At 39.6% G+C, this 23,381-nt stretch overlaps 1 protein-coding gene across 1 annotated transcript in view; it reads right to left on the bottom strand.

Annotated features, from left to right (window-relative positions):
* The window catches only part of LOC124869032 (FERM and PDZ domain-containing protein 1), a 56,829-nt gene that overhangs the window by 5,441 nt on the left and 28,007 nt on the right, over positions 1 to 23,381 (bottom strand). The window contains exons 4-15 of the mRNA XM_047366734.1: positions 22,638 to 22,801; positions 14,303 to 14,405; positions 14,140 to 14,185; positions 10,859 to 10,963; positions 8,261 to 8,356; positions 7,911 to 8,036; positions 7,702 to 7,821; positions 6,650 to 6,786; positions 4,776 to 4,995; positions 4,480 to 4,662; positions 2,757 to 2,898; positions 370 to 1,623 (exon numbers count right to left, since the gene is read on the bottom strand). Of these exons, the coding sequence (XP_047222690.1) occupies positions 370 to 1,623; positions 2,757 to 2,898; positions 4,480 to 4,662; positions 4,776 to 4,995; positions 6,650 to 6,786; positions 7,702 to 7,821; positions 7,911 to 8,036; positions 8,261 to 8,356; positions 10,859 to 10,963; positions 14,140 to 14,185; positions 14,303 to 14,405; positions 22,638 to 22,801 (2,696 nt within the window). The remainder of the gene's footprint in view (positions 1 to 369; positions 1,624 to 2,756; positions 2,899 to 4,479; positions 4,663 to 4,775; positions 4,996 to 6,649; positions 6,787 to 7,701; positions 7,822 to 7,910; positions 8,037 to 8,260; positions 8,357 to 10,858; positions 10,964 to 14,139; positions 14,186 to 14,302; positions 14,406 to 22,637; positions 22,802 to 23,381) is intronic.

The following is a 23,381-nucleotide window of genomic DNA, read 5'->3' as shown; positions in this document are numbered from 1 at the left end:
GGTAATTTAATCAAATGTTTTCCTGATAGTTTAAAAAAAGAACAATTTCCAAACAAAACTTTGTACATTTCTCATAATAAAATTTATTTGGCATTCTAAAATCCTAAACTGTTTCCTTGACATTTATCTTCATTTACTATATCAGGTGTTAGTTTTTATTTTTGACCACAAGTTTCCACATGTGGTTAAATATGTGTAAGAAAGTTTAGTTCGCTTTGTAATTCATTACTCACACCCTTTGGTGTACTAAATACTTCAGCCACCAGATGGCAGCAAAGATAAAACGTGCAGTCTTCCAGTTTATGAATGGAAATAATATATAATAATGGAAATATGTTGTAAACAGCTTTATGACTAAAGCTAAGTCACCTTTTGGGACCGTGCCTGACGTGGGATCTTCAGGTGAGGTGAAGCGATCTCTTGCATCAAAGAACTCCTCATCAGAGCTGCTATCGCCGAATCCAGGGGGCGGCTGGAGGACGGGAATTGGATCACATTCCTCAGCCTTCACCTCATTCTTATGGGTCCCTTTAGGATGCCGAGGACCCGGAAGGCTGTGAGCACTGTCAGGGGTGATGTTAGAGCAGAGGTTGTAGTAGCAGCGAGCATCGCTTTGGTCAAAGTTAAAAACAAAGTCTTTGTGGGCAGATGAGGATGGTGGAGAAGTGGAAAGAGGATGCTCTCCAACACTTCCTCCATCATCTGCATTTCTCAGTGTCACACTTATATAACTCTGTAACTTTCCCTTCTGCCTCAGCTCGTCTTCTTCAACATCGTCTTCCTCGCTAGCCTCAGGAGGGCTCGGCAGGAGGTCTGCGAGGCGGGAGAGCTCAGCGAAACACAGCGAGCTGTCTGGAGAGCAGAGTTCACCTAAACGTTTTTGAACTTTGGGGCTCTGAGACGGGGTGGAAATAAGTTTGGGATCAGCTCCATCACCTGACCTTCTGCAGCCTCCTCCAGATTCTCCACAGCTAACAACTGTGAGTTGAATAAGGGGATGAGAGTGAGGTGGTGGAGGAGTGAGGAGGTGAGGCTGAATGTGGCCGTCAGAGTGGAGGTGAAGTTGAAAGGGGGAGTGGACGCAGACATGAGGTTGTGAGAGAGCATGAGTCTGGACGGAAGAGGAGGAGCATGAAATTAAAGCATCATCCTCGAGGGCATCGATAGAGTCACTAGAGGGACTGGTCAAGACGCGAGAGTCAGTGTGACATGAATCTGATGCTTCTGATACCGACGGCTGCTCTTCCTCTCCAGTTTCAGGACTTACTTTTTGTCCCCCTGAACCACTGTCTGTTATTTGGATTTGTATTTTTGACCCAAGTCTCTTTATGTCCACAGTGTCTTCATATTTCCCCTCCTTATTGTTTTCTAATGAAGATGTCTCCTTTGGAGTATCAGGATAATTCTCTTGTTTTAGTTTTTTATTCTCCTCTTGTGTGTCTCCCTTCGCTTTGCTGTCTTTGCTTCTCATCCGGTCCCTGTCCTTCCGTCTCCTTCTATCAGGGTCTGACGAGGATCTAACACGAGGGCAGGCTTTGTTATCTTGTGACACCAGGCTGTACAGCGGCTCCATGTCCAATTCTGAAGAGTCCTCTGAGTCACTTGCACATCGTGACACGTAACCTGTAAACCAATATTAAAGCAACAATCAGTAACAACATGCGACACAAGCTTTGTTTTTGAAATTCAATGCAACAACAGAGCAGAATGCATGCCAGCAGACGTCTTCTAATTTGTAAATAGAGTCCAACTATGCATAATTTAATCTCAGTATAAATACATCGGTTCTGTCCCCTTTTGTCCCACTTCACAAATATAAACTATTATGTGTTGGTTTCAGCCTGTGACACCCAACACACCCCAGTGGGACTACAGGCGAAAATTAGCCCTTGTGGCTAAATCTGGCATATTTACATGACAGTCTAATGTACTCATGCTAATTATTATGTATTGTCTCTATTAAATAAACAAACATAAACATGCCAGAGACTGGTGACCCACTAAAAATACATTTATTTATTTCACTCTATATTTATGTATTTAATAAATATATATATAGATTGAAATAAGTATATGTATTTCTAAATGGCTTTATTTAATTATACATTTCTTAATTTAATGGCATATTTAATTATATAATAATGTACTAAATAAATAGATGGTACATTTAATTATTTAATGGGGCATTTAATAGTACAGTTATTTATTTATTTATTTTATGGGACATTACCAGACATGTTTTTCGTGATATATTTATTCATTTAATTTTGTCCCTTTGGGCCCTCCGTACACCTCAGGGGTCACATCATGATGATTCTGAAAATCATCTTGTGACCCTCTACTTTGTATGCCGCAACCCCGCCGGGGGATCCCGACCCCCATTCTGGGAACCCCCGGTCTGTCACATTGAAACCTAGTAAACACATTGTTGACGTCTGTGCCTAAGTAACAAAGTTAAAGTAGTATGAATACTTTAATTTGATTGAGTTTGGTTTTTACAGTACACAAGATAAAAAGTAAAGGCAACAATCTATGTTTGGTGTTTGGTAATTTTCTTGCTGAATTTCAGATTTTCCTTCTAACTTGTGAATCAGTGCAGATTTCGAGGCTAAAATCTTTGTTTTCATACTCAGCAGCAGGACTTTTCTAAGCTGTCTCAATACATTTAAATATCAGATAATTTTGGAAACAGACCACATAATGTGGCACTTGTGGAAAATGCTGAAGGGTTAAGACGCGATTATTTGCTTACAGACCTTCTTCAGCAGAAACTCTGTGTTTCTTGTCATCTATCCATGGGAAGACGTTGAGGCTGGGGTCAATAAACACACGGCAGTAACCTGCAATGAGGCAGGACATATCCTTTGCTGCACCTGCCTCTAACAGTAATGTGATGGGCTATGAGCAGGAAAAACAAAACAAGGTTTGGGTCATGAGGTCATGAAAACAACAATTTCACAGTTCTGCCTTTTATTGTGTTTAAATGTCTTACACCATATTGTAGATCTAGAAAATACAAAAATGTTATAAAACATAAATTAATCACAATCACATTTTTCTGACACAAAAAAACCATTGAAGCCGTGCCCTATAAAAACAGTAAGGAACTACCATATATGGATGATGATCTCCGGTGGAGTCATAGTTTAGAAACAGCCTACTGTGAACAGAAAATGTATTTTTTCTGGACAAAAAACACGTTTCTTACAGGAATATGTCAAATAGAGGTGTGACTGCTTATTGGCAACACAGAAAAAGGATGGAGTGATTCTTTATACAGGAAATTTGAGAGATCAAAATTAAACAGCTATCTGAGCAAAATAAAGGACACAATACACAATAGCGGTATTATGACACCACTTCCAACCACTAAAAGTGTTTAGAGGGATTTTTTTTAATCTTTGAACATGTTCTTGTGAAAAAAATAACTATAGACGGACTAATAGAGTTTGAGTTGTGTAACGTATGATGTTAGAATAATGTTTTGACAGCTTTATTACTGTAGTGGAGTTAAATCATGCTAAGTAAAATACAGATTGATTATGAACATTATAGTGATGTTCAGCTGCTTCCATTGATTGTAGCCAATTTTTACAATCACTGCATGACCCGCTGATATATACGTACACTATATTACCAAAAGTATTTGTCTACTTGCACATGTATATGAACTTTGATGAGATCCTATTCTCAATCTATAAGGTCCATTTTGTTGATGGACCCACTGTTGCCAGCAATACCAACTTTAACTATTCTGTAAACATCCTTTACAAGGTTTAGGAGTGTGTTTATAGTTCTATGAGAAAACCAAATATATATATTTAGGCAGGTGTGAAAAAATGCTGTAAACAAAGAATGCTTTATGTAAAATATAAATGATAATTGTTTATTTTTATCAATTTACAAAATGCTAATTGAGCGAACCCAAACATACAGCCAAAGTCATTAAGAACTATCTTCAGCGTGAAGAACAAGAATTACTGGAAATGATGGTATGATCTGATCTCAACATCATGGAGTGTGTCTGAGATTACATGAAGAGACAGAAGGATGTGAGAAGGTCTACATCCACAGAAGATCTGTGGTTAGTTCTCCAAGATGTTTGGAACAACCTACCAGTCAGGTTCCTTAAAAAACTGTGTGCAAGTTTACCTAGAAGAATTGATGCTGTTTTGAAGGCAAAGGTGGTCAAACCAAATATTGATTTGATTTAGATTTCGCTTTTGTTCATTCACTGCATTTTGTTGATTGATGAAAATAAATGATTAACACTTCCATTTTTGAAAGCATTCTATGTTTACCGCATTTTTTCACACCTGCCTAAAACGTTTGTACAATGCTGTATATACAAGGTTTTTTTTCTGTCTCAACAACAGAGACAGAAAAAGCTCCAGGTCCGAACACAGCTCTAAAAGAAGAGTGACCAAAATAATAATATGAGCATATTCAAGTTGTTGTGCTTGTCCTCCAGGGTCTTACCTTGATGTCCTGTAGATATATCTTGACGAGGCTGACTTTGTCTGATTCAGGCAGCAGTTCGATGCGAGTGATGCTGCTGAACTCTGTAAGGGTTGTCATGATACTCAGCTTATGGTTGACCACCTGACTCACCCCGTAGCGCGCTCCAACCAGTAGGCTCACCATCGACTCCCTGTCCTGAAGCTATAGAGCGCACGGAGATCCGAGAGAAAAGAAATTAACATTTGTACTTTGATCTATGTCAGCCTTCTTCCTTTTCTTAAAAGGAAAGCATAACCTAAAAGTAAAAAGCCTACCATCAAGGTGGCACCAAAGGACTTTCCCCCAAAGGACTTGAGATCACTCAGCTCTTCGAGATAGTTTATCCGCGCTTGATCTACTGACAAGCATTTTTGCTTGGGATCGTGCTGGGACTGGGTTTTCTTCATGTGGAAGCCAATAGCCTTCCTCAGATCTTTTTCTCGCATGTTCCTCAGTAATGTGGACGACACAAAATTTTCTATGCCCCAAGTCTTCCTGGAGCAAATAGAAAAGCAATTTCAGAGTGTTTTCCTTAGAAAGTAACTGTAGGGTGTAAACATTCAGTATATTTATAAATGAGACGAAGCAAAAAGCTTCACTGTCCTCAAGAACAGATTATGTCCTGTTACTCCTATAGAAAATCCAGTGCAACCAATGGCTATATCAATCCAGCTGTTCTATGAAGGCCTCAGAGGTTTGTTAGAGAACATTAGTGAACAAACAGCACCATGGAGACTAAGGTCAGGGATATAGTTGTGGAGAAGTTTAAAACAAGGTTAAGTTTTAAAACAATATTCCAAACTTTGAACATCTCACAGAGCATTTTTTAATGCTCTGTGAGATGTGAAATGAAACAAGCACAAATGCAAACCTACCAAGACATGGCCGACCATCTAAACTGATAGCGTGGCCTAGAAAATGCTTTTATAAAAGAAGCAGCAAAGAGGCTATGGTAACTCTGAGGGAGCTGCAGACATTCAATGCTCAGTTGGGAGAATCTATCAGCAGGCCAGCTATCAGTCATGCATCCATGGACGAGGTCTTTATGGAAAAGTAGCAAGGTGAAAGCAATTTTTAAAAGAAAGTTATAATGCAATACAGCTGCTGTGGAATGCTTTAGATGAAGTGTTTTTATGTGTCAGAAAGGTCCAGTCAATGTCCAGTCAACCTAAATGAAAATGGCTTTTTACTGGTGCTCTGCATCTATTTTAACTGAGCTTGAGGTATTTTGCAAAGAGCAAAACGGGTACAAAACTGTTTCTAGAATTCAAAAGTACAGAATTGAAATATAGAGCGTACTTTGTGTTGGTATGCAAATTAAAACATTGTATTATTATACTATATTATATTATTGAAAATATAATAAGTGTGTGGTTCTAATGTGACAAACGTCTCAAATGGTGTGAATACATGTACTGGATACCATCTCACAGCTTTCAGTTCAAAATGCAAATTAAATACCATGAAAAAGTAATTAAGAGTTCTTCAGTAATGCAGATTTACAGTAAAACGTTTGAGAATGTTTGTTTAACCAGATAAAAAAATATATATCTTTCTCCAATACACAATGACATCTACTGGTTTCAAGGGATGTCAAAGTAAAAAAAACGAGGCACTAAACCCAGTCATAGTGGTTGAACCTCCCTCTTGATCCTTGTACCTCTTTCAAAAACACTATCTGGAACTTCCATCTCTACATTCAAGTCAATCTGACTCTGGATTCTTCTCCCACAACTCCAATATTATGAACCAAGATATCAAACACTGTCAGAGCAAAGAACACTTCCTTCCATCATACCCTGACACAACTAATGTCTGTCACTTTTTCTGCTTACACTTTTCTATTGATTTCATACTTGATGCTTATGTCGGGACACTCTCCTGTGCTAAAAGTTGAATGAGGGTTCAGCGCAGATAAAAGCATCTGCTAAATGAGTAAATGTAACCTAAGAGGTAAATTTTTATAGGGGGATCATTGATTTTATTCTAGACAATTGCGTGCCTTATAAATATAAATACACAGAACTTCTGGTAAAGTGTGTCAGTGTGATTATAGAAGAAAAACCAATGGCAATCACCTAAATAACGTTTGTTTATGACTCTTGGTGCAGTTTTAAAAGTGACACAAGGATATATGTAACTGTCTTACGTGATCATCTTCAGGTTGGCTTTGGGGGACAGTCCAGAGCTCACCAGCCTCTCCTGAATGTGCAGCGCAGCAAGTCTTAAGGCAGCATTACACCTCATCTCAACCGCGTAGCGTTCCTGCAGCACATCGGTCACGCCCTTAAACATGGAAAAAACACAAATAAGCCTCATGACGATTATAGAAAATGTTTTTAATGCAGTAGTATGTTTTCTGCATATTTTAGAACTAGCCATATTTTCAAACCTCCTTCATCCAGCTTCAAATTTATGTGGGTGGGGTTGTGGTTAGTTTTGCATTTATCTACTCAAAGCCAACACCTATCGACGGCAGCATCTTTCATATTATTATGTTATGTTTTATGCATTTTTATGAGATTTCCAATTATATTTATGATTTAAAATGACTCCTAAAAATGTCTAAACTTTCTAATAAAACTCCCATCTATTGCAGCCAGTAATCAAATCATTCTGTTTTACAGTTGACAATAATTATACATCTAGTTTTATTCCGTTTCAAAAACAAACTTATTGTTATTAAGAAAACAATTTTTGAATTTTACCAGCCATAATTTTTACAACATTATGGCTGGTATAAAAATATTTATATAATCAAACAAAAGAACTTACACTTCTTAAGAAACTTCACACATTTAACATATAGATTAAATAATTTAGGTTCCAAAACTGAGTTTGTGGGATTCCAAATTTAATCAATCTGAGATTAACATATTTATGCTAAATATTTTAAACTGTGCAAAATATGGTCCGTTTTCCAATATAAATGTATGAATATAATAAAAATACAGCAAATTCTGTTTAAATTATCCCCCACCAATAGTGTGTGCTAGTAGTAGCATATGCTTGCCATATAACGTGACCCGGACCCGCTTCTGGCTGCCTTTTTGGGCTTAATTTTTTAAACGTATGTTTTATACAACCAAAATTTTCAAATTGAAAAATGCCAAGTGTCTTTTCTGTGGTTAATGTTTACTAAAAAGAAAAAATGGCTAAATAAATATCTTCAAGAACAATGTATTTTCCCAGGAGGTGCACCTGTAGGTAAAGGTACTCGAAGGCAGCGGGGTCCTCTTGCAGCAGCATCTTAAAGTCTTTAGGCATGAAACAAACACGGAACAGACACCTGTAGTTATGAACTTCCTTCTTCTGGAGTACCTGACAACATGCGTAAATAGGCCATGTCAAACATGCATGTTTTCAAACGCAGATGAAAGCTTAAATGTGCTGCCAGTGTTTGTTAATACCTGATGTATCCTCTCCTCGTCATGAAGCAGCAGAAGCTTGCTGCTGTTGTGCTGCTGTTCGAGCACCAGGGAAAAATGTTCAATACGGCTCAGTGAAAGCTTTTCCTTTAGTGTCATCACAATGTCCTGGTGCAGAAAAAAAGGACATCTTGAGAGAAAACCATGTTTGCTGGGATGTTCTATTCAAAAACAGTTTTTTGTTAAGATTTTTTATCCTTTATATATATATATATATAAAACCTCTTTCTAAACCAGAGTTTTACATTTGAAACCAATGAATCACAGCAGTTTCTATCTTATGGAACTGCAATAAGCAGGATTTAGTGTGGTTGGCAATCATTTTAAATTACCTTGACAGTAGTGTTGGTCTCAAACTTGAAAGCCTTGGTCTGCCCGTTCTCCAGATACACCTTCAAAACGTTGGGCAGGAAGAGCAGTGAGTTTCCCTGTAAACCAACAAGCACGCCAGAGATCAGGGAAAGTGCTTGATAAAAAAAGTTGAAGTGTTAGAACAGACTGCTTTGAGGGAATATGGTAAATGGCCTGAACTTGTATAGTGCTTTATCAAGTCACCAGAGGCCCCAAAGCGCTTAACACTACAGTCAGTCATCCACACACTGACAGTGGTGAGCTACAATGTAGCCAAAGCTGCTCTGGGGCAGGCTGACAGAAGTGAGGTGCCATACAATCGGCACCACCGGGCCCTCTGACCCCCATCAGCAGGCAAGGAGGGTGAAGTGTCTTGCCACGGACACAACAACTGAGACAGACAGAGCAGGGGTTTGAACCGGCAACCCACTGGTTACAGGACAAACTCCTACTACATGAGCCACGGCCGCCTGAAATGTGGCCTTATGTGGCCTGAAAAAGTATTTACACACTTGAACCGTTTCATATTTTGTCATGTTACAACTATAAATAAACCAATGGATTTAAAAAAAAAAAAAATCCTTGGATTTGGAGTTGGATTCATGTCTCCTGTGTTCCTTCTACTTTGCGGAAGGAACCTTTTCTGCATTTATAGCTGCAAGTCTTTTGGAATATCTGTCTATATATCTAGAGATTGAAAATTAAGCCCCCTTTGCAAAATGGCTTAAACTCAGTTAGATTTGTTGGAGGGTGTCGGGGAACTATATGTTTCAGAAATCTGATTTAGCTAGAAGGTAAAATTCTGTTCCAGCCTTAAGTCAAATCTGATAGGCTTCCATCTCCTGAAAATCTATCTGAAAAGCATCCGCACAGCATGATGCTGCCACCAATATGTTTCACGTTGGGAATGTTTTATTCAGGGTAATATGCAGTACAAATAATTTGCGCCACATAGAGTGTTTTGATTTCAGTTTGTTCATCTGACTATAGCACCTTCCACATTTGCTCTGACCTCAACGTGGATTGTGACAAACAGCAAACAAGACTTCTTTTTGTTTTCTTTCAAAATTATTTTTCTTCTTGCTGGTCTTCCACAAAAGAACAACAACTAGTTGGCAATAGATTCTACCAACAGAGCTGTGGATCTGAGCTGATCTTTCAGAGTTTCCATGGGCCTCTTCGTTGCTCTCTGAATTACCTGTTTCCTTCAAGTACGGTTCTGAACTTCCCTCAATCCATTTTCTGTCAAATCTGAACAGCTGCCTGGTTCTACCTGAAGGAAAGGATCCCCACACCATGATGGTCCCACCAGCATTTTTTGCCATTAAGATAATGTTTCCATGGTTGAAACAGGAAAAAATAAGGAAAAGAGCCATAAATACTCTTCAATTCAATTCAATTCAGTTCCAATTTATATAGCGCCAATGCACAACACATGTCGTCTCAAGGCACTGTACAAAGTCAATTCAATCGAATCCAACAGATTAGAAGTCGGATACATAAATTCCAATTAATTCTAACTATCAAACAATGCATTGCACTCTTGCAATGTGATATAGCAAGAAAAAATGGAGCTGTTCATGTTTGCAACTGGAAATATTTTGCATCATTGAAAGTGAAAGTTTTTTTACATGTCATGGTGTAATAAAACAAAACATATGCTCTTTGGCTCTTCTTGCAGAGGATTTCTTTGTATCCCATCTGCTGGCCTTTTTCTGTCTGCCCATCTTGTTCTCTGCTGAGAGTCATCCCTGTTCTATAATTTTGGAAATTGTTTTTCCTCCACTGACAATATGATGCAATGAAACATTGATGCAGGCATGTTTTTAAGTTAAAACATAGCAGTCGAGTTTAGACCTCTCCCATCTGCAGCTTCACTCACTTCATCTCTTCTGAATGTCTATCTACTTTTCCCTCCATAATCTAAACACTGTCCTGCAATCACAGAAATTAAGACCGTGGAGTCGTTCAAATATTGATCCGCATTTTCTCTGTCTTTACTAGTGGGTACTGCAGCTTCTGGGGTTTTTCCTCATTCAGCAGCTTTTTACATCCACAAGAAAGATGGGACCTCAAACCAGCAAGAATGAAATAAATAAAATTAAAAACTGCATACATGAAATAATACTGACAAATAAAAATCAGCATTAAAAGCAATTTGTAAAAGAAAATCTAAAAATTATGCCCAGTTGAAATATTAATTTATTCCTTTTCAAAAAGCAGATGAATAAAAAACTTTGAAGTGTTTATGAAACTGTATGTGGATCCCAAATGTCTGCTTAACAAAGCTGTTTCACATTGAAGGAGTTTCCTGTTTTTAGTGTGATTAACTCACAGGAACAAACTGTCTAAAAATAAGGAATCCTAAAACTCTTTAAACTCAATTAAACAATCTGATTACAAGATAACACCTGTGTAACGCTGAAAATAATCACGTAGTATATCAGATGAATAACGTTTTGACGGTCTTTCCTTGTATTTGCTACATTAAACACCAAATTCCTCAAATAGGCGGATGATCCGAGATTTGTGTGAGATTAAACATCCTCTGCTTTTTGTCTAAGGGCCTAAAAACCTACCTGAGAATATCCATTGACCTCCACCTCCTCGGCAAAGTGGACTTTGACAGGGTTGGACCTGAGCTTTGCCCTCTTTTCAGGCGTGATGAATGACGACTTCGGGCCCTGGCATGAAAACACATTAATAAAGCGTGATCTGCAATAGATTGCTTAAATCTCAGTAATGATTTCTTGGAGGGAGAAGTAAGTTATGAATCACTTGGTAAACGTGTATCCATCAGCACAAACTGCTCATGAGATTCACTGAGCAGCAGCCATTTATTTACCACCATTTATTTATCTAATCTAATCAATCTTTATACAAACATATGTCAGTTTCACAGATACAAAGTGAGATGCATGTACAGGTAAAGGTGTAGCTTTATTTGTGGGGAAATCCCTGTGAGTTTAGCATACTGTTATAGCCAACATTGATAAAGTGGTGTGAACTGGGCGAATGGATTGTATCAGGTACACCTCAAGCTCAGATGCAGAGAGATCCTGATTAATGTTTCTGCTGACTGCAGCATTTCAGAATCCCAGGTGAACAGAGACACTGAATGTGTACAGCCTGCGCTGGTTAATTTACTCTCAAGTGCTACGAGACACAAAACGTCCCAGAATGTTGATCCTCAGCTCTATTTTAAATTGTGTTTGGGGGTAAACATTGATATCCCAAGACAAAAAAAAAAAAGAACCCAAAGACCTTTTAACATCTTAGAAATATTTCCAAATAACAAACAAGAAACAGAACTTATCGCTGAATAAAACAATACAGTTACAGTTGTGTTAGGTGGATACCTAGGCAGAGTATTGTTTTTCTGTACAATATGTAGGACACTATTTGGGCAATCATTGTTGTGTTGCTAAACTACGAATTATCACTTGTTTTTTAACAACTGCTTTCTAAAGTTTATCAGCCAAGATGAACATGTACACAAATCTTGTGTACATGATGTACTGAATAGATGGATGGATGGACTGAATTTAGAGCTAGTGTTTGCTAAAGGTGAACCGGCTCAAAGCTGTTTTGGGTGTTATGAAGTTTCACACTTTACTTCAATATAACATGTTAAAGGCTTGAAAACTACAATGAGTCCCCGGTTTGTTTTATCAAAGCTGTGTTTTTACCTAATCTCTGTTATATAACTAATCTAAACGACTGAATACTTTGTATTCAATGAGAATTCAGTAGAAACACTGCCTATGAAACTATTACAGCATGACAACACCTGCAAACATGAGAAAAGGTTTTGCAGCGAGTGACTACCCGACATTGTTACACTAAGCTGTGCAGTCAAGGTGTGATATTCTCTCAGTCAGCCTCCTCCTGCAAAGATTTTTGTGCTCATCAATAATTTACACTCCAACACTGTGGGAAATACAGGTCCTTCTACAAAAATTAGCATATTGTGATAAAGTTAATTATTTTCCATAATGTCATGATGAAAATTTAACATTCATATATTTTAGATTCATTGCACACTAACTGAAATATTTCAGGTCTTTTATTGTCTTAATACGGATGATTTTGGCATACAGCTCATGAAAAAACAAAATTCCTATCTCACAAAATTAGCATATTTCATCCAACCAATAAAAGGAAAGTGTTTTTAATACAAAAAAGGTCAACCTTAAAATAATCATGTACAGTTATGCACTCAATACTTGGTCGGGAATCCTTTGGCAGAAATGACTGCTTCAATGCGGCGTGGCATGGAGGCAATCAGCCTGTGGCACTGCTGAGGTCTTATGGAGGCCCAGGATGCTTCGATAGCGGCCTTTAGCTCATCCAGAGTGTTGGGTCTTGAGTCTCTCAACGTTCTCTTCACAATATCCCACAGATTCTCTATGGGGTTCAGGTCAGGAGAGTTGGCAGGCCAATTGAGTACAGTGATACCATGGTCAGTAAACCATTTACCAGTGGTTTTGGCACTGTGAGCAGGTGCCAGGTTGTGCTGAAAAATGAAATCTTCATCTCCATAAAGCTTTTCAGCAGATGGAAGCATGAAGTGCTCCAAAATCTCCTGATAGCTAGCTGCATTGACCCTGCCCTTGATAAAACACAGTGGACCAACACCAGCAGCTGACACGGCACCCCAGACCATCACTGACTGTGGGTACTTGACACTGGACTTCTGGCATTTTGGCATTTCCTTCTCTCCAGTCTTCCTCCAGACTCTGGCACCTTGATTTCCGAATGACATGCAGAATTTGCTTTCATCCGAAAAAAGTACTTTGGACCACTGAGCAACAGTCCAGTGCTGCTTCTCTGTAGCCCAGGTCCGGCGCTTCTGCCGCTATTTCTGGTTCAAAAGTGGCTTGACCTGGGGAATGCGGCACCTGTAGCCCATTTCCTGCACACGCCTGTGCACGGTGGCTCTGGATGTTTCTACTCCAGACTCAGTCCACTGCTTCCGCAGGTCCTCCAAGGTCTGGAATCGGCCCTTCTCCACAATCTTCCTCAGGGTCCGGTCACCTCTTCTCGTTGTGCAGCGTTTTCTGCCACACATTTTCCTTCCCACAGACTTCCCACTGAGGTGCCTTGATACAGCACTCTGGGAAGAGAACAGCCTATTCATTCAGAAATTTCTTTCTGTGTCTTACCCTCTTGCTTGAGGGTGTCAATAGTGGCCTTCTGGACAGCAGTCAGGTCGGCAGTCTTACCCATGATTGGGGTTTTGAGTGATGAACCAGGCTGGGAGTTTTAAAGGCCTCAGGAATCTTTTGCAGGTGTTTAGAGTTAACTCGTTGATTCAGATGATTAGGTTCATAGCTCGTTTAGAGACCCTTTTAATGATATGCTAATTTTGTGAGATAGGAATTTTGGGTTTTCATGAGCTGTATGCCAAAATCATCCGTATTAAGACAATAAAAGACCTGAAATATTTCAGTTAGTGTGCAATGAATCTAAAATATATGAATGTTAAATTTTCATCGTTACATTATGGAAAATAATGAACTTTATCACAATATGCTAATATTTTGAGAAGGACCTGTAATGCCAGACTGAAAAATAGAGTTTTCCTTCAGTGTAACATTTTATGCATGGAGTCTGCATGTTCCTTCCGTGCATACATAGGTTCTCTCCGGGTACTCCGGCTTCCTCCCACTTCACTGTTAGGTTAACATGTCTCTCTAAATTGCCCTTAGGTAGGAGTTTGTGTGTTTGCATGATTTCCTGTCCTGTGTGGCCCTGTGTTTGACTGGCAACCTGTCCAGGGTGTACCCGCCTCTCGCCCAACAATTGCCCCTCTTACAAAAATAAGTGGGTATAGGCAATTATTTGATAGCCAACTCACTTGCATGATTCTGAGGACAGTCATTGTCAGCGTGTCTTGACACTCCCTGAAAAAAACAAAAAGTGAGGTTGTTATCGTCCTACCTGTTACAAACAGCCTAAATTAAGGCAAAGTGAAAATATTCAGATATGTGAGCCTGTGCTTTGTGTTTGTAGGTACAGACCTAATTATTTCAGCAGCTTGCTCTGGGGTCAGATCATCGACAGCAACGTTATTGATCTTCACGAGCTGGTCGCCAGGGACAAGACGACCATCTGCAGGACCACCTGGACACACAAAACGTCCTTGTGTCATCATGCCTGAGGGGGTTTCAAATGGCCTGAGCTCATACAGCTCATGAGTGCTGCTGACAGACAGCAGCTTGTATTCTAGTAATTTCCTTTCATCTGACTCCAGTGCATTTTCCATCCTGCTCTCTAAAGAGCTCATTGTCCCACCACATGAACATTAGCAGTGCACTAATTGCACTTCTTTTCTTCACTGTCACCCAAAAAAAATCTCCAAGGTTTAACCTCCAGTTTTATTAATTATTAATACAAGACTAACACATAGAAGTGAATTATTCTGACCTTCAACTAGAACAAAAACGATCCAGTTTGGTGTTTGCATGCAACCCCTTGAATAAATAATTTTTAAAAGAGCTACAGGTCTTGGTGTAGGTCTCTACCAGCTTTGACCATATAGAGACCAAAGTTTTTACCCATTTTCTTTTAAATGGCTCAAGCTCGGTCAAATTGGAGAGTACAGGGGTTGGACAATGAAACTGAAACACCTGTCATTTTAGTGTGGGAGGTTTCATGGCTAAATTGGACCAGCCTGGTAGCCAGTCTTCATTGATTGCACATTGCACCAGTAAGAGCAGAGTGTGAAGGTTCAATTAGCAGGGTAAGAGCACAGTTTTGCTCAAAATATTGAAATGCACAGAACATTATGGGTGACATACCAGAGTTCAAAAGAGGACAAATTGTTGGTGCGCGTCTTGCTGGCGCATCTGTGACCAAGACAGCAAGTCTTTGTGATGTATCAAGAGCCACGGTATCCAGGGTAATGTCAGCATACCACCAAGAAGGACGAACCACATCCAACAGGATTAACTGTGGACGCAAGAGGAAGCTGTCTGAAAGGGATGTTTGGGTGCTAACCCGGATTGTATCCAAAAAACATAAAACCACGGCTGCCCAAATCACGTCAGAATTAAATGTGCACCTCATCTCTCCTGTTTCCACCAGAACTGTCCGTCGGGAGCTCCACATGGTCAATATACAGGCCGGGCTGCTATAGCCAAACCTTTGGTCACTCATGCCAATGCCAAATGTCAGTTTTAATGGTGCAAGGAGCACAAATCTTGGGCTGTGGACAATGTGAAACATGTATTGTTCTCTGATGAGTCCACTTTTACTGTTTTCCCCACATCCGGGAGAGTTACGGTGTGGAGAAGCCCCAAAGAAGCATACCTCCCAGACTGTTGCATGCCCAGAGTGAAGCATGGGGGTGGATCAGTGATGGTTTGGGCTGCCATATCATGGCATTCCCTTGGCCCAATACTTGTGCTAGATGGGCGCGTCACTGCCAAGGACTACCAAACCATTCTTGAGGACCATGTGCATCCAATGGTACAAACATTGTAACCTGAAGGCGGTATCAGGATGACAATGCACCAATACACACAGCAAGACTGGTGAAAGATTGGTTTGATGGACATGAAAGTGAAGTTGAACATCTCCCATGGCCTGCACAGTCACCAGATCTAAATATTATTGAGCCACTTTGGGGTGTTTTGGAGGAGTGAGTCAGGAAACGTTTTCCTCCACCAGTATCACGTAGTGACCTGGCCACTATCCTGCAAGAAGAATGGCTTAAAATCCCTCTGACCACTGTGCAGAACTTGTATATGTCATTCCCAAGACGAATTGATGCTGTATTGGCCGCAAAAGGAGGCCCTACAACATACTAATAAATTATTGTGGTCTAAAACCAGGTGTTTCAGTTTAATTCTCCAACCCCTGAATTTCTGAACATCAAAATTTAAAAAAGACACTGAATTAGATTCAGGTCACTTCTGGTTCTTCATCACAAATACTGTTTTGCACGCAGACCAAAATCATTTTGTTTTGATCTTATTTGAGCAGAGCATGTACTTCCACATGTTTGCTGTGTCTCCTGCATGGCTTGTGGCAAAGTCTAACAGTGGGTTTCATCTCTTCAAAAAAGGCCAGATTTATGGAATGCACCACTAACAGCTGTCTTGTAAACTGATTCTAGCAGCGTTGCAGTTTGACCCTGTTGTTTACATTTTCAATTAATGGATAGTAAAGGTCTCCATGAAATGCTTGTGATTTTATTTTGTAACCTAATTCTGCTAGTAATTTCTTCACAACTTTCTACCTGACCTGTCTGTGTTTCTTGGTCTTCATGATGCTGTTTGTTCATTAATGTTCACCAACAAATTTCTGAGAACTACTAATTTTGTTGATTTCCAAAGGCAATCAGTTGCACATAATCTTATTTTGGGGTATCAGAGTAAACTGGTTTGTATATATACACTGCTCAAAAAAATAAAGGGAACACTCAAATAACACAACCTAGATCTGAATGAATGAAATATTCTCATTGAATACTTTGTTCTGTACAAAGTTGAATGTGCTGACAAAATCCCACAAAAATCATCAATGGAAATCCAATTTATTAACCAATGGAGGCCTGGATTTGGAGTCACACACAAAATGAAAGTGGAAAAACACACTACAGGCTGATCCAACTTTGATGTAATGTCCTTAAAACAAGTCAAAATGAGGCTCAGTATTGTGTGTGGCCTCCACGTGTCTGTATGACCTCTCTACAACGCCTGGGCATGCTCCTGATGAGACGGTGGATGGTCTCCTGAGGGATCTCCTCCCAGACCTGGACTAAAGGTGCAACATGACGTTGGTGGATAGAGTAAGACATGATGTCCCAGATGTGCTCAATTGGATTCAGGTCTGGGGAACGGGCGGGCCAGTCCATAGCTTCAATGTCTTCATCTTGCAGGAACTGCTGACACACTCCAGCCACATGAGGTCTAGCATTGTCCTGCATTAGGAGGAACCCAGGGCCAACTGCACCAGCATATGGTCTCACAAGGGGTCTGAGGATCTCATCTTGGTACCTAATGGCAGTCAGGCTACCTCTGGCGAGAACATGGAGGGCCATGTGGCCCTCCAATAGGAAATGCCACCCCACACCATTACTGACCCACTGCCATACCGGTCATGCTGAAGGATGTTGCAGGCAGCAGATCGCTCTCCACGGTGTCTCCAGACTCTGTCACGTCTGTCACATGTGCTCAGTGTGAACCTGCTTTCATCTGTGAAGAGCACAGGGCGCCAGTGGTGAATTTGCCAATCCTGATGTTCTCTGGCAAATGCCAAGCATCCTGCACGTTGTTGGGCTGTGAGCACAACCCCCATTTGTGGACGTCGGGCCCTCATACCATCCTCATGGAGTCAGTTTCTAACCGTTTGTGCAGACACATGCACATTTGTGGCCTGCTGGAGGTCATTTTGGAGGTCCTCCTGTTCCTCCTTGCTCAAAGGTGGAGGTAGTGGTCCTGCTGCTGGGTTGTTGCCCTCCTACGACCTCCTCCACGACTCCTGTTGTACTGGCCTGTCTCCTGGTAGCGCCTCCAGGCTCTGGACATTACGCTGACAGACACAGCAAACCTCGCATTGATGTGCCATCCTGGATGAGCTGCACTACCTGAGCCACTTGTGTGGGTTGTAGAGTCCGTCTCATGCTACCACGAGTGTGAAAGTACCAACAACATTCAAATGTGACCAAAACATCAGCCAGAAAGCATAAGTACTGAGAAGTGGTCCGTGGTCCAACACCTGCAGAACCACTCCTTTATTGAGTGTGTCTTGCTAATCGTCAAAGATTTCCCCCTGTTGTCTATTCCATTTGAACAACAGCTGTGAAATTGATTGTCAATCAGTGTTGCTTCCTAAGTGGACAGTTTGATTTCACAGAAGTTTGATTTACTTGGAGTTATATTGTGTTGTTTAAGTGTTCCCTTTATTTTTTTGAGCAGTGTATATACATGCATGGAACACTTTTTTGAAAACAATGTATCTTTTTCTTTCCACATTACAATTATGCACTACTTTGTCTATAACAAAAAACAAATCACTAAAATACACTAAAGTATGTGGCTGTGAGAATATACTGTAAGAAAAAATTCAAGGGATATAAATAACTTTGCACATGGGCGATTCTAGACAGGGGTCAACAGGGGCCAGTGCCCCTATATAACTGGTATGGGCCCCTGTTATGGCCCCTGTACTGAAAACATTACATTAAATCAATTTCTTATGATGATCTGTGCTAAACCGGAAACCTTAACTGATTGGTCACTTGGACCAATTTTATTTTTTACAGTTTTACTTTAATGATGAATTAAAAATGAAGTTGTTGCACCTTAAGTACAACCTTAAGGAGATAAAATCACAGTTTCCATTTGCTAGATCAGGGGACTGCAACCTGTAACTCCAACCGCAAGTAGCTCTGTGGCTCACTTAATATGTTAAACGATTAAATATTGCCCTGTGTTTTTTTTTGTTTCATTCTTTTGTTCTGGGGCCCCATTAAACACTGGCCCCACCCTGGCCCCCCCTGGGTAAATTTGGTATAGAAGCGCCACTGCTTTTGCCTGCTACTGTATATAATATCAAACTGACCAGAGATCCTCTGATTCATAAATTTAGATTTGACTGAAAATAGATGGAAAAAGATTTTGATTTGTAAAAAAAATTGAAAAACTATTTGTAAAAGTGTTCAATCGTGCTAAATTATGTATGATTATCATAAAATTCCCAATTAAATACACTGAGGTATACTGAAAGGTGTATTAACACTTTTGTATGCACTGTTTAGTCTGAAAACAAAAGCCATTCTTTTCAAAACTGCGACAAGATACTTTTCCTCCTTCCTCAACACCGTCATCACCCCTCACATTTATTGTCTCCATGGCTCGCTGCTACACTGATGAGATGGTTTTCTCGCTGCTGTTAGAGTTGTGAATTGATTACAGACACTCCTCCTGGTAGCATCTTGTTGGACATGTCTCTCTGTCCTTTGCTCAGGCTGTTACAGGAAGGATTATACAGCAGGTCCCAGTAAAACAAATGAAAACAGAAACATGTTGGCTGTGCTTGGCGCTGTAGGGGCTTTCATTAGATAAGATGAAGGCATACAGATGCCAAAGTGCTGTCAGCTGTCAGGTTGAAGATATTTGAAGATTTGAAATGGCCTGAGATTATATTATATTAATAAATCTAAGTGCAATAAAAAAAAAAGCAGCAGAGGAAATGTATCATTACTATCAAGGCCTTGGTCCAGCCTCCTAAGGTTTGTACTTTAGCTACAGCAAATATTTATTCTTCTAGCCACATTTTTTAGCAAAATCAGAAAACTCTCAGATACGAGACATTTTCTTTAAAAACAGTGTGGACAGATGTAGGTGACACTGATAGGCCTGAAAATGCTTTTGAACAAAGGATTCATATTTCACTGTCAAGATGCTGCAGCACCTGCCATAGACAAAGAGACAGAGGAAACTGAGCCAAGGCTCAGAGGAGCCACTGGTGGTGCGAGGAACGGTGTGCATGTTTGTGTGAGTGACGGGTAGAAACAGATGGTGATAGCACAAAGTTGAGCCGCACAGGAGAATGAAAGGTTTCTGTAATCCGTCCATGGACCTTGAAGGGAATCAGATCCGTGTTCCTCTGCACCTTCAGCTTCTCAACATAAACATTTTCACAGGTTGGTACTAAAATGGTTTTGGTCTTATTTGTTCATTTACCGAATTATGACATCTTGGCAGATGGATGATTTACAGTATTTAACTATTTTTAGTGATGCATTTTATTGCTACTTTCCAATATGCCAATACTTTAGTTTTTAACTAGCAGTCTTTGACTGCTTCAAAAGTACACAGTTCCTTGCAAAAGTATTCGTACCCCTCAAACTATTTAACATTTTGTCATTTTACAACCACAAACTTTAATGCATTTTATTGGTATTTTAGGTAATAAATACAACACAAAGTGGTGCATAATTGTATGGGAGGAAAATAACATTTTTACATATTTTTGTTAATACATGGTTTTCAAAATATTTTACAAATAAAAATCTAAAAGGTGTGGCGTCCATTTGTATTTCAATACCCCCAACACGAGTCTAAAGTCAGTAGATCTCCCTCGCCTTGCATCTACTCCTGCAAGTCTTTTGGACTACGTCTCTACCAGCTTCCACTCAGAGACAGATTTTTTGTTCTCTGAGGACAATTAGCCCCTACTTGAGCCGATCACCCTACCACCTGAGTTGTGGATCTCTGTTGCTAGTCCCAATTTACTTATTGTTTTTAACCCAACTGTACTATAAACTTCTCAGCAACCTCGTCCTTCACCTTTCTGCTGTTTTCTGTGGTCTTCATGATGCTGGTTGTTCAGTAATGCTCTCCTAGAAACCTCTGAGGTCTCCACAGAACAGCTGGATTTATACAGTCTATATATAGGTGACCTCTGAAGGCAACTGAATTGGTGAATATTATTATATTCATCAATATTATTATATTTTGTCAAGGTATTGCCATGGTCTAAGCATCATACTGTGGAGACCTAAAGTAGTCTCCTGGAGCCAATAAATCAGTAAATGTGGTAAATGACATGTGAGTTTCAGATAGATAATTAAATAAAGACACTGAAATTGGCCCGAATGCTAAACAAAAGAATTGAAACTTTGCATTGAAGGACAAAACATGTGTTATTTATTTATAATCATTTGTATATCAAAACCTAATGTGAAAAGAACACTACAGATGACCACTGCATACCTGCCAAGTTTTAATATACAATCCAAGAAAAACAAATTACTGCTTCACTTCATTCTCTTTTGAACCATTTTTCATCCTCACAAATATCAGCAATCTCCTTGGGTGCTGCCGTCTCCAATCCCCCCTGCCATCTATACTTCAAGGCAAAATTACTGCAACAATGGCCTGTTTGGATCTCACTGCATTACAAATAAATACATGTATGCACATTTGTTAGCACACAAAGGAATGCTTTCTCATTCTCAAACAAAAGCACACCATATTATTCAGATTTGTATTTGAAAACAAAAAACTTTCACAGGCATGTATCATTTTTCTTCCACTTACAAACATTCACTACATTTATGTTTGTATGTCTATGTATACGTCTATATACATATAGACATATATACATATATGTCTATGTTTGTATGCCTATGTAAACTTGTATATCTGTCACATAAAATCTGATGAAAATACATTGAAGCCTATGGCTGGAAGGTGAATAAATGTTCAAAAAAAACTTCATGGTTACTATGGTCACAAATGCCTGACAAACAAAAGCTCCCTTACAGTACTTCCATACAGTGCAGCATCCACACTTCCTCTAACACGTCAGTGTTAAATAATTCAGTTAGGAGGAAACCCTTGCACTGAGTTGAGGTACTCAGACTTACCTTCAGCTGTATCTATCTCATATCTAAAGATGCTTTACAACACCTATAAATGCACGTAACAAACACAAACAAAGACATTAGAGCTGCGCAGCACTTCCTGTTGTTAATCTAATTTTGTGTGCATCTGTGCAGCAGTATACAGTAGCAGCCCCAGGTGGGGGTTTTTACTTTGTCAGTTTGTGCCGACCAGAGGTCTGCAGACTTCAGACTTTAATTTGCTGAGAAGACATTTGTTATGCAAATTACAAACAGTGTGCTGGAGATGAGAGTGTAGAAAGAGGCTGACAAATGCTTTGTTTGTGCCAAAAAATAACAACAAATTGTAATCACTGTTTTGCAGCAGGTCTATTGGTTTACAGTAAAGAACATTTTAAACTGGAAAGGTGATTATTTGGAAAACTTATAGCAAGAATTTTGCAAATAAAGCATTTTACTTATTTTCTACTAGTGAAAACACATTTAGCACAATCAATAGCCTACTCAGTCTGAATATATTTCATGTAAGAAACCATGTGTAAGAGGTTTCTCCTTCTATTCTACTCTACCTGTTAGGGGTACAGATCCAGGTCCAGTGCTTTGTAACTGTTCCCTGTGATCAGTAAACAGTGTGGGCAGAAGGTACTGATTCAGCAAACTATAAGACTGCACCTTCTCCTAATAGAAATGTACTCCTGGCAGGTAACAGAACACTGGTTGGATGTAGTGAGTTGATGGAGAAGGAAAACCACCAAAACTGGTCTCAGAGGAACATGAAGATCCAGTTGTAAAGGTAAAATCTCTGACAGAGACAAGCGATTAACTATTTTTGATCACTGAAAAACATTTTTAGGACTAAAAAGGTTATAAATCAGTCCATGTGATACAGCTATACACACAAAGCAAGGTTTGCACACTATATTCACTCGCATCTGTCAATAACTAAACCAGATCTGTCAAAATTATAATTAACATTGCATTTGATTAATTTGTCCTACCTGGAGTTACCTCCTGCACCAGGATGGGGATCTGGGTGGAAAGCATGAGGCCATGGGAACTGAGGTTAGGGTCCTTTTGGATCTGAATGTTGAATCGGAATGGGTAATTTCTCTGATCGGAGCTACTGGACTCTCCTGTTTTCCCGTCCACAGCAGTTCGATCTCTGAAAAGCATCAGGATGACATCTTACTAGGTTACTGAATGTTTCACGGGAAATTTCTGTGATCTTCTTATGATTTCTAAGCTTCAGATATCAATCAGCATGAAGAAGGCCTTTACAGCTATGCAGGTTACCTCTGCCACGTGTACTGTTACACCCCCATATCAATACAGATGTTTGCTTTTATGTTCTGATAAGACGTTTTCTGTTCAACCCCGAGGTCACAGTGATTTCCAAAGAGATTTCCTGGTTTTTCAGCTTTTAGACCAGAAGAAAGATTTTCACATCATTCCAGTCCTTCTTAATTACCCCAGAGCCCCAGAAGGCTGTGTTGGTTTGATTTTCTTTTTCTCATTCTATAATGACGTTTTATCTTGGAGTTATAGATGGAGATTAACTGTGTTCACTTAAGAAGATTTCAGTTGTGTTCTGGCATTTCTATCCCATTTAGCTAATTTATTGAATTTTCTACAAGGCCCTCCACTGGAATATAGAGCGGTATAGTCTTTCTTGTCTCTGAGATATCAGTTAATGCTTAATACATTTACTGACTTCTTCCAAGGTAATCTTATTGGCTGTAACA

Source organism: Girardinichthys multiradiatus, chromosome 5 (assembly GCF_021462225.1).
Source record: "Girardinichthys multiradiatus isolate DD_20200921_A chromosome 5, DD_fGirMul_XY1, whole genome shotgun sequence".
Classification (NCBI taxonomy): domain Eukaryota; kingdom Metazoa; phylum Chordata; class Actinopteri; order Cyprinodontiformes; family Goodeidae; genus Girardinichthys; species Girardinichthys multiradiatus.
This window is presented reverse-complemented; position numbering and strand designations above follow the sequence as displayed.